The 15,554-nt window shown below is 39.3% G+C and overlaps 1 protein-coding gene across 5 annotated transcripts in view; it reads left to right on the plus strand.

Annotated features, from left to right (window-relative positions):
• SUN1 (Sad1 and UNC84 domain containing 1) overlaps window positions 1–15,554 on the plus strand; it is a 52,894-nt gene that overhangs the window by 4,225 nt on the left and 33,115 nt on the right. For 4 of the 5 annotated variants that reach the window (XM_008564133.1, XM_008564106.1, XM_008564120.1 and 1 more), the window contains exons 2-3: window positions 8,807–8,903; window positions 14,529–14,717. In XM_008564133.1, the coding sequence (XP_008562355.1) occupies window positions 8,827–8,903; window positions 14,529–14,717 (266 nt within the window). In that variant the 5' untranslated portion in view covers window positions 8,807–8,826. Of the gene's footprint in view, window positions 1–6,159; window positions 6,181–8,806; window positions 8,904–14,528; window positions 14,718–15,554 lie in introns of all 5 variants that reach the window. The other variant, XM_008564113.1, reaches the window with a different exon arrangement.

Here is a 15,554-nt window from a genome sequence, read left to right on the forward strand (position 1 = left end):
CACAGCGCTCAACCAGTGAGCGGACCGGTCTCTCTATATGGGATCCGAACCCTCGGCAGGAGCGCCGCCCTCTACAAGTGTGCCACCGGGCCGGCCCAAGTCGTTACCCATTTTTAAATTGGGTTGTCTTTTTGTTGAGTTGTAAAAGTTCTTTATATATTATGGATACTAGACTTATCAGATGTATGATTTGCAAATACTTTCTTCCAGTCTTTGGGTTTTCTATTCACTCTCTTGATAGTGTGCTTTGATGTACCAATTAATAAAGTCCAATTTATTTATTTTTCTTTTGTTGTACATGCTTTTGGTGTCATCCCTAAGAATCCTTTGCCACATCCAAGGTCATGAAGATTTATCCCTATGTTTTCTTTAAGAGTTTTGTAGTTTTAGCTCTTATGTTTAGGTCTTTGATCCATTTTAAGTTCACTTTTGTATATGATGTGAAGTAGGGGTCTAACTTGCATGTGGAAATTCAGTTGTTCTAGCACCACTTGTTGAAGAGACTGTTTTTCCCCTATTGAGTGGTCTTGGCACCCTTGTCAAAATCAGTCAGCCATCTATGTCAGGGTTTATTTCTGCACTCTTAATTCTGTTTTGTTGGTCTCTATGTCTGTCCTTATGCTAGTACCACACTATTGTTTTGTGTTTGTTTGTTTGATGGCTGACTGGTATGGGGATCTGAACCCTTAACCTTAGTGTTATCAACACCATACTCAAACCAACTGAGCTACTGGCCAGCCGCACACCGTTTTGTAGTAAGTTTTGAAATTGGGGCGAATGAGTTCTCAAGCTTTGTTCTTTTTTCTCAATATTGTTTTTTGCTATTTGGGACCTGTTGCAGTAACATAAGAATTTAAGGATTGGCTTTTCCATATCTGTAGAAAAGACCATTGGGATTTGACAGAGATCATATTAAATCTGTAGGTCATTTGGGGAGTATTGCCATTTTCTTCTCACCCATGAACATGGATTGTCTTTCCGTTTACGTAGAATCTTTTAAAATTTCTTTCAAAAATGTTATGTGGTTTTTAGTGTACAAGTTTGCACTTCCTTGCTTAAATTTATTCCAAAGTTTTTTATTCTTTCAGATTCTATTATAAAAGGAATTGTTTTCTTAATTTCTCTTTTAGATTGTTCACTGCTAGTGTATACAACTGATGTGTGTTGATCTTGTATCCTGCAACTTTACTGAATTTATTAGCTCTAATAGTTTTTTTGTGTGAATTCCTTAGGATTTTCTATATAGGATATCATGTCATTTGAGGATAAAGATAGTTTTACTTCTTTCTTTCCAATTTACATTCCTTTTTTTCCCTTGACTAATTGCTCTGGCTAGAAATTCCAGTACAGTGTTGAATTGCAGTGGTGAAAGTGAGCATCCTTTTCTTGTTCCTGATCTTAGTGGAAAGCTTTCAGTCTTTCACTTTTGAGTGTGATGTTAGTTGTGGGTTTTTCCTAGATACCCTTTGTTGTGTTGAGGAAGTTCCCTTTTATTGCTAGTTTGTTGAGTTTTTATCATGAAAGGGTGTTGGAATTTGTCAGGTGCTTTTTTTTTTTTTTAAAGCACCAATTGGTTCATTGGATCATGTGGTTTTGTCTAACTGCTTCTTAAACAGACTTTCAGTATTCGGTTCCTACTGTGTTTTGCTTCCATCCTACACCCTCACTTCCAAATGTAAACAGGTGCCACTAATTTTTGAGTCTTTTGGGGTTTTATGATGAAATTGGATTGTTTTTTAGTGTTCCCCATTGCATAGTTATGATTCAGCTTTTTCTGGCCTAAATCAGTTTTCATCCATCTATTTAGCTTCCAAAAGTTTCTTGCTATTGTCTTTTCTCCCTTTCTTTTTGTTCTTTTATATATATATATCTCTTTAAAAAAAAAAAAAAAAAAAAAACCTTTCCAAAGGGGTGCCTGGAAGAGAGTAGAAGCTAACTAACATCTGTATTCAACACATCATTTTTAACTGGAAATTCCAGAGTGTCCTATTTTCAAAGAATGCTGGTATTTAATGGAGTGTGTTATCAGTTCATAACCATTGTTTCCTAGTCCTGAATTTTTCACGATCGAATGGTTTCCTAAATAGTCCACTTTATAGTGTTTCCATATTCTGAAAATAAAGCCAATTTGAATTTGCTTACTATAAAAGCCACGTAGTGTTTTTAGGAGAAGTGACACAAGATAAAACCATCCTTCAGCTTCGACTCTTGCCCTTACTTAAATGTTTCAAGGTGAGGCAAGAGTACAGGGCACTGTAGTACATATAAGGTACATCTGGGTTCATGAGTTTGACTGAGAGCAAGATAGTCAGGTGGCAAGACAGTGAGCTGGGCCCCCACTTGCTGCTCTGAGTGCCTGGGGGCCTGGTGTGCTCCTTGTTGCCCGTGGAGAGTTGCAATGTCATTTAGTCAACTGAAAACATGCTCTTGTTTTCTTCCCCTTGCTTCCTAAATTTGGAACACATTTCGACTATTTACCCCACTTAATTTTCAGATAGAGAAGACTAGACCTGCATTTGAAAGTTTACTTCCACTGGGATAAAATAAACTAGGAGATGACAGATGAAAAATACAGAACATGACGTTGCTGCTTATAATATACTATTTATTATAATTATATACTATAATTGGCTCAACTTCATTAAATAACTTGTATAATTCATTAGTTGGTTTTGCAGTTTGAAATGTATCTGTAACTGAGCATGTGTGTTAGGTTGGTGCTTTGGTTTTCATTTGATCTCATTGGGGCACACAGTGAATAGCCATATGTTGCGAGTTTTAGTTTAGAAGATAAGATTTGTGTGACAGATGCTTTTTGACATTTGTGCAGAGTTAAACTGCAGGTCACAGACAGGTAGTGTGGAAGTGATCACATCCACATCAGTGGTTCCCTGGTTCCCAGGGAGAGGCCTGCCTGGGGTCATGTGTAGTTTGAAAACAAAGCAGCCCTTGGTTGCTTTGTTCTTAGTCATTCCATTTTCCTTATTTTGATTTTTAATATTATTAAACAGATCAATTTATGATTTCTTTACTTGCTATTTATGCTACAACCTCTTCAGTATTGGAAAATACTCACCTTTAACCTGGTACATATTTGGGAGAACAGAGCATTGCAGGGGTGTTCTACAAATGTTGTGGATGAACTGTTTGTATTTACACTACAAATAGGATCCTGTTGTTGCTGTTCCTAATTATCATTCCCAGTTACAGTTGCAAAGGAAACAGAGCTAACACACCCATTCTGGTTAGAGGAATCTTCTAGGAGAAAGAATAAAGAAGGCCCAAGTACACATGTCACTTATTGCTCTTCATAAATTCTCATAGCAGTTTGGGCATGGTTTTTCCTGAGGTGTAGTTATACAAGGAGCAGAGAGTGGTGGGGAACTCATATGTATTTTCAGCTTAGTGGCAAAGCAAGTGAGGTGCATAGCACAATGGATGCTCCCCACTTTGTAGGCACATACACTGCATTCATTTGTTCTACTACTGAGGGTTAGATCTGAGGGTGAATAAGTCACAGTTTCTGCCCTCAGAGTTCAGGTCTGGTTGGAGAGAAAGACTCTTAATAAGTAATTATTACGATTTGTGTTAGGTGACAAACGCTAGGGAGCACTAAAATTGGCACCTAACTGGGGTGGTGCTGGGGACTGGGGACCATGGGAGCTGCCTGGAGGTGATATCTCAGTGGGATCTTAAGGGTGAGGAGAAGTTAGCCAGGCAGATTTTGGATGTAACTGGACCCAAGGAGATGGGGAAAGGGAGTCAGGAAATAAGGATGGCGCCCAGACCAAAAGACATTAATTGCAAGGACAGAGTGAAGGAGTGGCATGGAAGTCGGGTGGGGGAGAAGAGGGTTACCTGCAGTCAGTGATGGATCATAAAGGATGGATTGGTGGAAGATGAGCAGGGAGAAGTAAGGGGGCATTTGGATGGAGGACCTGTGTGCTCAGGGAGCCACAGTAGGAGTCTGAGGGAGTGAGATGGACAGACTCCTCTGTAGATTGATCATTCAGGTAGTTTTCTTAAGAATTGGCTTGAGGGAGCAAGACTGGAGGTAGGGAATCAAGTCAGAGCATTTGCAAGGAGCCAGTAAGAGATGGCATTGGGAGGTAGGTGGCCTGGCTTGGGTTATAAGGAGATTTAGTGAACTCTAAGTTTGAAGCAAATACACTAAAACTATTTAATATTTCTGTATTCCAAGAAGAAAGACCTTTTACAGTGATATGTATAAATTCAATAATCTGACCTTGGGTTTTTGCTGAAACATTGTGATAACTATTACTGACAGAGGAAGTAGGGTTTTTATTAAAAAGATCTAGAGCCCTTTAGGAGATGTACACAGGTGATGATGTATCTTCACATAGAAGTAATTATTCTCCTTAATACTCCAGCTATTTTCTTCATGTAAACAAACCCATCTAGCCTACACCTCTTCCTGTTGTTTCATCATTTCCAAGAAAAGTAAAGAAACATTGTATCTTGGCTAGAAACTATCTTCCAATATAGAGTTGCTGCTAATAGTAACAGTTCACTGTGCCGACTAGGTGGGCAGCACTGAATCCTCCTGCAACATTCTGAGGATTAGGTCCAATCTGTATTCCCAGTAATAGTATCAGGGATGTGTAGGTACTGTTGTTATTCCCATTTTGTAGCTAGAGATCATATCTTGCCTCCAAGTTCCAACAGCTCAGTTAGTGGAAGAGTATGAATTGAACCCAAGGGGTCTGGCTGCCCTACACTACTTCACAAATGAAGATGAAATTCGTTTCTTTTAGAAAATAATATTTATTAGGTTAATTTTAAAAATCATAAAACTTCAAACAATGAGGAAGGACTTAAATGAGATGTAGAAGTTCCATTCCCCAGAATTTACCGTGAAATTCAGGGCCTCTCTTTGTAACACATCTATTTGCAAAATGTTGACTTACATATTCTTTCCAAGATTTCCTGGTGCCCTTGAAAACATTTTCAATCCATTTTTTCACTTACTGTTTCATTACCGTTCAGATTATGAATGCAAATCAGATCTCCCTTGAGTCTCTTTGGGGCCCTAGCATCCCCCCCTTCAGGGCATGATGCTGCTAGGAAGGCTCTAATGTTACATTATCGGCTTTAATTAGAAGCAGTGTAAACGGAGACTGGGAACAGTGTTTTGAAAATGTTAAGCACTTAATTTAGTCATCAGTAGCACTAGTATCAGAACTGCATTTTTACTTTTAAGTGTTTTATTTGAGAGGGCTGTGGCAGCCTTCTAACCCCTTGGCTCTGAGTCCGAGCCATCCGAGGTGACCCATTTACTTTGTCTTTTATTTAGGGCAGAATGAGTGGATCTTTCATCTCAGGGATTGCTAATCCAAAAGAAAAAAATCTGCTTTCCAAAATTTCCCCCCCCCAAAATCTGCTTTAAAATTTAAAACATAAGCTATATAACTTTATTCCACAGAATACTTGTAGCTGACATTTAAGTGTTTGTAATCGGTCCAGCACTAGCCTTACATTCGTTATTTTGTTTAATCCTCTTTTTAAAACTTTATTTCATTTTATTTTGCCCTATAATTTTATTTAATGCTCAGTTTTGTATAGGACTAAATATTCCATTAAAAATGTTCTGAATCCATATTATGTTCTGAATCCATATTATGAAAGAGGAGGGAGGGAAAGAAAGGAAGCCGAGGAAAGAATAAGAGCAGCAGAGTGAGGAGAGCAGGGCCCAGGGTGTGGGTAGGAGTCCTAACAGGTCTCAGCCTGTAATTCAGTTCTGCGGTGAACTTAGAGAAGAGGGTGCTAATCCTCCTGCCTTGTGAATGCTGAGTTGAGGTTGTCACAGTCTCTGCAGCTGCCTCCTCCTCTTGGACATTTGCACTTCTGGGCCCGGGGTTATTTTCTGGCCTGTGGAGTAAAGGCCAGAACAGCAGTTTCCTGGACCGTGGGTCTAATTAGACTGGGGCTGGATCAGGTTGGGTAAGGAGCACTGTTTCCTATTTAGAAGTTTTAGGAAACAGAGAAAATGATAGATTCTGTACATAGTTTTATATTTAGGTGTGTTTCACTGGAGAACATAAAATTAAAATTCATGTGATTATAAAAGCAAAATCAGAATCATGAAGAAAGATTAAGGGTTAGTAATCATGTACTTCTGCTTCTCTGTTTCCACTGCAGCAGCTGCTGAACCATGAATGGGTAATTTTTTCTTGCTTTCCTGTCCTAGGGCCTGGCACCCTGGAGGCTAGCAGGTGTCCACACTCTGGTGCTGTCTTGGTGCTATGATCTTTGGGCACTTTGTTACATTTGTAGCTCCTCTCATTGGATATGTTACCAAAGATCTACCCTGTGTTACTACTCAGTTTATGTCTGTGTTGTCGCCTGTGGGGTTCTTGTACTTGCTCACTCTGCCATGATCCTGTTATGACTGTGATAGAGCATGGGGACTGATGGCCAGTAGCTGCTTTTGGTTCTTCAATAGAATTTTATTTCAGAGAAGTTGTGGCATAAGGCCTCCATTAAACACGTTTAGAGGTGCATGGCGTGGCTTTCTAGTGCATCTCACTGAATTGAAGAACCAGGTTGAAAGCATGTTGCAGCTGGTCCTAGGTGCTGATGGATGCTTGGGATCCTTTTGTCACACCTCTGATGGCTTTTGAAAACACCATTTGTTATGAGTTAGAAACTAACGGTATATCTCTTTCAAGTAGATAAAAATGTGAGAACATACTAATGTAACTTTTTAAAAATAAAAAGCCTGTGAATTTACTGTCTTGCATGTCCTCATTACCAGGCTCTGATAATGCTGGTCATTTCTGTGTGAGAAAGGTTGGATCTCATGCTCAGTCCCCTCACCAGCCTCACAGGTAGTGGTATTACTAGTCCAGCTTCACAGAGAAGGCTTACTGAGTGTCAGGGCCAGCCTCAGCCAATTAGTTAGTGGGGGCAGAGTGGGGCTTTGAGTCCATATCTTTATGATTCCATCCATGCTCTTAACTAGATGCTATAATGGCTCCACATCATGATCTTTACGCCTTACAGGCATCTGCCATTCATTTGTTTATAACACTTCTGCAAACTTCAGTGGTGTGCAAACCAATCTAAGAAATAATCAGTTCACTAAGTGTGTATTGAATACCAATTGCAGAGGACTTGGTAGAAATTAGTGATCAATGATTATAAGAACTTTAACCTGGAGTTTCGTAATGATAAATAATGCAGGTATATTAAATATTAAAGTAAAAAATCACTTTGGGAATGAAGTTAGGAATTTTGTTTTTTGTTTGTGAGTAACAGGAGATTATAAAAAAAGTATATCTACCCTAAAGGATGAGAACAATAATTGGGTGTTAATATTGTTACTGAGCCCAGCATTTTACTGTTGTTCAGTATGTTCTTACTAAACATGAGCATAGTCAGAAGCCATTGTTACATTGCAGCTGGGGTGTGGCTCTGTTCCCCAGTGACAGGGGAGTGAGGCCCACACAGGTCACTGAGCCAGAGTGCTCTAAAGGAGACAGGTGTGAACTTGTAGTGAAAGGATGGACACCATACAGAGCAAGCTCTGCTCCTTTGCCATCCTCTTCTGTGTTTGTGTGATTGAATCTAGATTTAGGTGTTGGTTAAAGTTAGACAAGAGGGAGATTGAGGCAATTAAACAGGTATTAAACATTACATAAATTAAATAATTACAGTTAATCTTATTTGCAAAAAGATGTTGAAGTGTAAATTAACAATGCCAAATAAGAATGAAATGTACTTCTTGAATGTGTGTTATGGGTAGAATTAGTGGGCTAGGTGTCCCTGAAAAGGACTGAAGAACTTTGAAAATGTTTTTTAATATACAGGAGTTTTGTGGTATTTGTTTAAATGAGTAGCTGCAGTAAAAGTTATATAAAAGTGGTCTTTATTTCTACGAGTACTTAATTTTTAAAAGAATATGTGGGTGGGCTATTTCAAAGAAAGTGGTGTGATTGAAGCTGTTGGCTCAGTTTGTAGAACTTAGTCATTTATATATATATATTTTTTGTTCAGGATGTTCTTTATTTTTAGTTTTATTTTCCTTAGATTTTTCAACGCAGATTATGATTCACATTACTATGAGGACTTTTTTTTTTTAAGATTTTTTTTTTCATTTGGGGTGTGTATGTGTGAATATTTTTAGCTAGAGGAAAATTTGAGTCATCCTTAAGAAATCTAGACAACCTGAGAAACAATATGCTCAACACTTTTTAATTTAAAAAATAATCTGTGTTTTCTTGTGGGGGGGAAGTCTAAACAATGCCTTAAGCTTTTTTATTATTCATCATGCAGTTTATTTTCTGATTCTTCGGTGCTTGTGATAACTTTGGCTATCTAGGAAAGTATAGTAGTACTGCCTCTTGACCATGGAATAAGAATTTGTTTTATTTTAGTTAGTAACAGTAAAACTTAGAAGGCTGCAAACATTTTGACACCTTTGGGAATTTAAATATATTTTGAAAAGGGTTCTGAGTTACTTTCAGTATTTCTTTGCAAATGTCCCAGTTTTAGTAATTATAAGTCAGTCAGTCCAGGATTTACACTAGTTACTTTTTTACAGGTATGTTAGGGTACTAGATATAACAGAAGTGTACCTGGGCTTGTAACTATGAGGAAATTTGTCTCCTTGGTTTAAAAAAACAAAACAAAACACAACTGTTGGCTTTGTTTCATTAAAGTTTTGATAGTGATATTTAGTCAGTCATATGTTTGTAACATAGGTTGACTAAAATAGGTAGGACTTCTCTGTATTTTCTAACCATTTTAAACACTCCGCATTACTTTTTTTCTCCACCTTCTGCAGTATGATTTGAGATCGTGAACATGGACTTTTCCCGGCTCCATATGTACACCCCTCCTCAGTGTGTGCCAGAGAACACTGGCTACACGTATGCACTCAGGTGAGTGTGTGCCTGTACTGTGTGATGCTGACTCACTTCTTGGGTGCCATGGAACTTAATGGGAACATTATAGTACTGCCAACTAAATGTTACATTTTAAAAGTGAAAATATCTATAAACTTTATATTATAGTATGGCTTTACAAAACTATTAAATTGACATGGAAGTTGTGAGGCTGTTTTGAAAGCTGTGCCTTTTGCATTAGTTTATTCTGGTGACTTGGTGGTTAGTTATTGTGGATGACTTGATATTTTAGACCCCACCCAAGTGGCTGTGATCTCAAGAATAAATCTTTGTGGTTATGGCTAATGTTTTGTGATTTATATATATATATAATCACATCCCAAATGAAAAAAAAATTGTTAATTTTTTTGTCGTTTTTGTGACTGGTAAGGGGATTGCAACCCTTGGCTTGGTGTTGCCCGCACCGCACTCAGCCAGTGAGCGCACCGGCCATCCCTATATGGGATCCGACCCCGCGGCGGGAGCGCCACTGTGCTCCCAGCGCCGCACTCTCCCGAGTGAGCCACGGGGTCGGCCCTTTGTGATTTATATTAATGGCTTTATATTTTAAAGTTAATCGAAGTAACCTGGAAAATTATTTACTTTTGATCAGAAGCATCATAAAACAGAATTTTGATGAAGCTCAAGGTTTTAAGAGCATGACCTTTGTCAGATGCTAAGTTTTCTGTTTTTGTTAATATTCTGATGTACTGAATCTTGAAGTTTGAGTCTTAAATGTTGGTGACCTGTCTTCCACATTTCTAGCTTACCAAATAGAAAGGATGATTGAAATGAAATTTAAGTTTTATAAAATTTTGGGTTAGTGCCAAAGGAAAATATATTACTAGATTGGTTAGGATTTGATCGGCAGGTAGAAAAACTCATACATCCTGGCCGATGTTTAATGGCATGTGAGGAAAATGCTCATGTAATTTTTTTTTCAGTGGCTTATTTTCTAAATGGTGAAAATGTAATGAAACCTTAAGGAAATTAGAAGGTATTTTTAAGAAAAATACTTTTAAACATTGTTAGTCAAATCTCATATTTGGTGATTGAGTTTTTATTCTGCATTCTAGGTCATGTCACACTTTCCATAGCAACACACACTGTTTTTGTTAAGAGTCCTATAGTGTTTTAGAACAAAATGAGTGGGCCAACTCAAGTAAAAACTACTCTTTATTCTGTATTGTGTGTGGAGCATGTAAACAATTTTTCTTGGGAACTTACTTTTAGCTTTTATAACCTATCTTAAATGTAGTTTTTAAAAAAAGTGTATGTCTAGATCTCTACAGTGGGAAAGTAACACTGTTAATTTCAGTGACATTCACAGCCTTCCTTCAGTTAGACCTGTGGGCACCTGGAGTGAGAAATGAAGGAAGAAAAGTGGGCAGGAGCCAGCTAGATGTGGTTTTTTGAACTGCACTGGGAATTAGGACTTTATTGGGGTTTTTTTGTTTGTTTTGGTTGTTTTTGTTTTTTGGAGGCTGGCCAGTACGAAGGAATTTGGACTTTACTTAAGGGTGGTGGGAACCCATGAAGGGTTTTAATCAAGGGAGCTATGTTTGGAAGGCTGCTGTAGGATTGAAGTCCCAGTGGTGGCCTGCACCAGACAGTGTGGGGCAGGCAGTGGGGAGGGAGATAAAAACCATTTGAAAGAGGCTTAGCAGGGAAAGTGGAGGGGCCTTGCTGATGGATGGTATGGTGGCCAGGGCTGCATCCGTGTTCCTGGCATGGGCAGCTTGGGTAGGAAGGTGTGGCCTGTCAGTAGGAGAAGGCATGCAATGAGGGCTCAGGGGAGGTATGGGCAGCAGGTCCAGGGCTGGTGGTCATCAACACAGAGAGACTAAGCCCTAGGAGCAAGTGAGCTTGCCATGGGGCAAAAGGCCAAAGGAGGGGAGCTGGCAGAACTGACAAGAAGGACCCTCTGCAGTGGCAGTGTGTCGGGTAAGGGACCAAAAGCGAGCTGAGGGCACGCAGCCATGTGTCAGGGTTGGTCTGGGCATTGGGTGTCTGGGCCCACCTCTTACTGTGTCAGTAGTCGGCATTCTGTCCCCACTCAGCAGTGGGCTCTATCCTTCCTTTCTCCTCCTTTCTTCTCTCCTTCGACTCCTTATTTCCCCAAACTCTTCTCTGAAAATTCTATCTTCCTGTGCTTCTTCTCCTCTCCTGGCTTCTAGGGCAGACACTGCTGCATCATGACCCAGCAGCATCTCCCCACCTTGCTTTCCCATTGGCAACACTCACCCCCACCAACTCTTTCCCCCACAGCCTGGAGGGGTGCTACCTGCCTGGTATAATGCTCTCAAGCTTGCAGCAGTATAAAACTGTGCAGAGGAAGCAGTCAGGTTAATCCTGGTGGGGATAGTGCCAGGCCTCTGGGGCAGAAAACCGATAGGGCTAGGGTGTCCCTATGAGCTGAATCTCCTGTAATGAAAGATTTGAAGTGAAAGGTGAGCAGGGTTCAGAGGTTTGAGTTCAGTGCTTCAGAGGGACAGTCGTTGGGGGTTAGATATACAAATAAGCAATGTTCTGAACCACAAAATAGTTTGATCAGACTCTTAGTATGTGACTTGCTTTGCCCACATACTTCTTCCTAGTAACTTTGAGCTGTTCTTATGATAGTACATCTAAATTAAACATTGGCAGTAAGTTTCATTTGTGTACTTTTTGTCTGGTAGACTACTATACTTCCCATAATTTATTAATGCCTACCATCTATATTTGCTTCTGGTTTTCAGTTATGGTAGTTTTTAAAAAATCTTTTAATAAAAAGTAAATCTAAATAATAGAAACTTAAAAAAGAACAATGTATAACTAATGAAATAAAATCATACTCTTAAGGGATGAGATCTATAATTTTCTTTAGAGTCTTTTTCTCTATCATCTTTTTTTATATTCTTGTATGTCACTTAATTCTCTCTAATCCTGGAGTGAATACCTACCTCAGTTTTAAACATTGTGCCCCACCCCTCCCCCCAAACATTATAGAAAAATTAGTAAAGTACTTTATTACCACAACTTGATGGGATTGTGTTGCCTCCAAGGACAGTGCTGGGTTTGGTGCTCAGTACTCCTGTGTCCAGTGGACATTGGAGTCTCGCTTCTGGGGCTCTGGGCACACCTATCTACATTCATCTGTAGGAACCATGTTACAGTTTGTGGTTGGGTTTGCAGCCTGGCACATGAGCGTGGTTAGCTTGTGATGTGCCTGAGCTGTAGTACTGATGGAACCCTACGGTGTTGGTGTTGAAAGAAAGGTCGCCTAATGCATCAGATGAGCAGCTGAGACTCAGAGGAACTTGCCTGGTAGGATTAGGACTAGAAATTCTGGTCTTTGAGCTTGGAGCCCTGGAATGGCTGCTTTGCCCTCCCTTTCTTTCCTCTTATCCCTCTTCCTGTCCACCTCCTACCCCCTGTTAAACACAACTACATTACCTTGGTTAAAACTTCAACACTACACATGCAGCTCAATGTGAAAGCACCCTGTGTAACCACTGTTATCAGTGTGAAGAGAACCTTCCAGATCTTTTCCATGCTTTACGCATACATGAAGAATATGTGGTTTTATTTTAGAGTTTGTTTTAACATAAATAGACTGATACTAGAATATTTCCTTTTTTCATTTAACAGTATATTCTGGAGGACTTTCTGTGACTATCTGTAGATCTTTTATGTTTTTTTCATGGCCTCACAGTGTTATATAATATGGATGTATCCTAGTTTACTTAACCATTTCCCAGTTAATGTACATTTTCCAATCTTTTGCTATAAACAGTGCTGCAGCAAACATTCTTATATACAGCTTTCTTTCCAGTGCTCTGTTGAACCAAAATAACAAGTATTTGGAACACTCGTGAAGGCTTTCAGGTTTGTGTTGGAAATTGGATCCCATCTAGACTTTAAACCTAGTAGTTAGATTAAGAGGATAAGTGTGGTGGTGGGACGGGTAGTATTCAAAGGTGTTCAAAGATGAACTGAAAAACAGTGATTATATTGGTCCATACCTACATGATAAATTCTGATTTGAAAGAACATAATTTTCTTAAACTAAAATCATAATTGTATAAAATATTCTGCTAGAAGAAAACTAACCACATTTTAGATTGTACTGAAATTGTACCTAGCTTAGTGTCCTTACTAAGTAGTCAGCATGAGTTAGTGCAATAACTTTCTTGCTCCCACCACAGCCTCTAAGAACCTCTTTCTTAAATTGTGTGACACAATAAATGCATATGACACCTTGAAACGATTTGTATTAACTTACTATTGGTTTGATTGAAAGTATTTTCTAGTGTTTTAGATATAGTAAGTTTATGATGAATATAATTCTGAAAATATTTTTATAATATAAAATGTAATGCAAAAATATTTTTAAACCCATTTACTTTACTTAGACACTCCTGGTTTCTGTTGATTTCCAAATCCTCAGCCCAGCCTGGCCTCCTGAGTGTGAGCTGTTTTTCCCACTGCCTTAGGGATGTTCCTCCCAGAGTGTTCCACCAGCATCTCTGCATCTCTGTGGATAAACTATTCAAGAGACCTTGAGCCTCCTCCCCTCTTCAGCAGGGCATGCAGGCTCTTTGCAGCCAGGCCCTAATTCTCACTCTCGCACTTCCTCCTCCTTAGCTCTCCCACCTGCCTACTGCACCATAGTCATGTTGTGCCCCCAGTGTGGCCACCACTGTGCCTTTTGCCTGCTTTGATTTCTCCTCTTGTGTCAGGGAAGCACTCAGCTGCCTCCTCTCTGTGGCGTTCTTGACACATGCCTCTCCCCTGAGATGAACTCCATAACTCCCTCTTTTCTTATGGTATTTTGCCCTCACCTTTGTTGTAATGCTCATGTCTGTATCTGTAGAGTCCTCCCTGGCAGGGTGACCATATGATTTGTGTTGAGTGAAAGGGCGCTATTAATTATGCTGGGGTAGCCCAGACTGTCTGGGTGGGTCAGGATGCATAATGCCTGCCCACCCAGCAGGGGCACAACATAGGTGCTCAATAAATATTTTTTGACTTGGAAAATCTTGCTAGCCACACAAAATGGTACATCTTTTTGTTTAATTACCCTGATTTGATGGTTACATGGAAGGTAGCTTTGAGTTTGCCTCTAGCTTTAGGTGAGTTAGACACCAAGCAGCACCTATGGTTCTGTCACTTACTTTTTCTTCTTTCATGAATTCATTCACTAACATACCTGGCATATTGGATTACATTTCATGCATTGGTCACTATCTAATTAACTGCCTTATTAGTCATAGTTTCTGTTAGTAAATGTACTCTGATTTTTTTTTATGTTGTTGACATAGTTCCCCAAAGATGGGGATTATTATGGATTTACCAAGCAGTTCTTCTTAGGGTAAGTGCTAGATTTAAATATGTAGCCATCTGGGAAATTTATTATTTTACATCTATATGTGAAGTAAGAGTGGTCAGAATATATATAATAAGCAGTTGTTGACTGATTAATATGCCACCTTACTTTTGCTTTGTAGTAAAGTTGGCACACAATAATAGTTACTCTTTAAAATTCCTAATATGCTACCTATTCTTTTCATTATTTGTTCAGTTTTTTTTCAAAACTGGAACCATAAACATTATTTATGTTCACAAGTTTTTTCTTTCTAGTTCAAGTTATTCTTCTGATGCTCTGGATTTTGAGACTGAACACAAATTGGATCCCGTATTTGATTCTCCAAGGATGTCCCGCCGTAGTTTGCACCTGGTCACGACGGCGTACACCAGTGGGGATGGCCAGGATGTGGATGCACACTCTTGCCCTGGCAGTGCTGCCTCCCTCAAGGACAGAGCAGCCAGGTGAGCACTACAAAGCTTTGTCTTCCTATGATTTCATTCCGATTGAAACCAAACTTAAAAACACTTTTGGTCTCTGAAAACTGTGCTCTCATATTTAACACACACACATATCCACCATGTAAAGTCATAGCTTTGCTATAAATAAAGACTGAAACTAATTCTGGAATACATGTGGGTTGTCTGGTATTGATGTTCTGCAGTTAAGGTTTCAAGTTCTCTTTGTTGGTTCACTGAAACTGTTTCAAGAGATGGCTGACACCCTCAGATGCAGATACATTCCATGTCCAGTACCAGTACTCATGCATCATCCTTGTGAAGTGAATTAAACTTCAGCTGTCTCACCAAATGTTTAAGGGGGAAGGAATATTATCAAATCATCCCATGGTATTGTAGATGGTCTCTGCATCATTAATGAATCAAGTCTATTTGTTAAAATCTTTGAGTTAACTGACATATGAGTACATTATCTTTAGTTATTTATCCAAATTTGTGATTATCTGATCTCTGGACTCTCCATGTGCCTATTACAGTCTGCAAGGTTCTTGTGCCATTTGGAGATAATGAATAAAAATGACAACTTTACTTCTTGTTGCTCCCGTAAGAATGACATTTTCAATCTGAACATCATCTTTCGCTCAAGAATGGGGATGGTAGCTATTAAGAGACGTGGTGGAATTGATGACATTCAGCAGTGCTGTGCTGGGATCTGTAACTGTGCTGGTGGGTTTCCATGAGCATCACGGTCACCTTGGGAGTTTGTTATTTGAAAAATTAGGTTCCTGGACCTCACCCTTGGAGAGTCAGGTTCAGTAGTTTCGTGGTGGCAGGCTAAGAACC

The sequence above is a fragment of the Galeopterus variegatus genome, unplaced genomic scaffold (genome assembly GCF_000696425.1).
Source record: "Galeopterus variegatus unplaced genomic scaffold, G_variegatus-3.0.2 Scaffold182, whole genome shotgun sequence".
Lineage (NCBI taxonomy): Eukaryota > Metazoa > Chordata > Mammalia > Dermoptera > Cynocephalidae > Galeopterus > Galeopterus variegatus.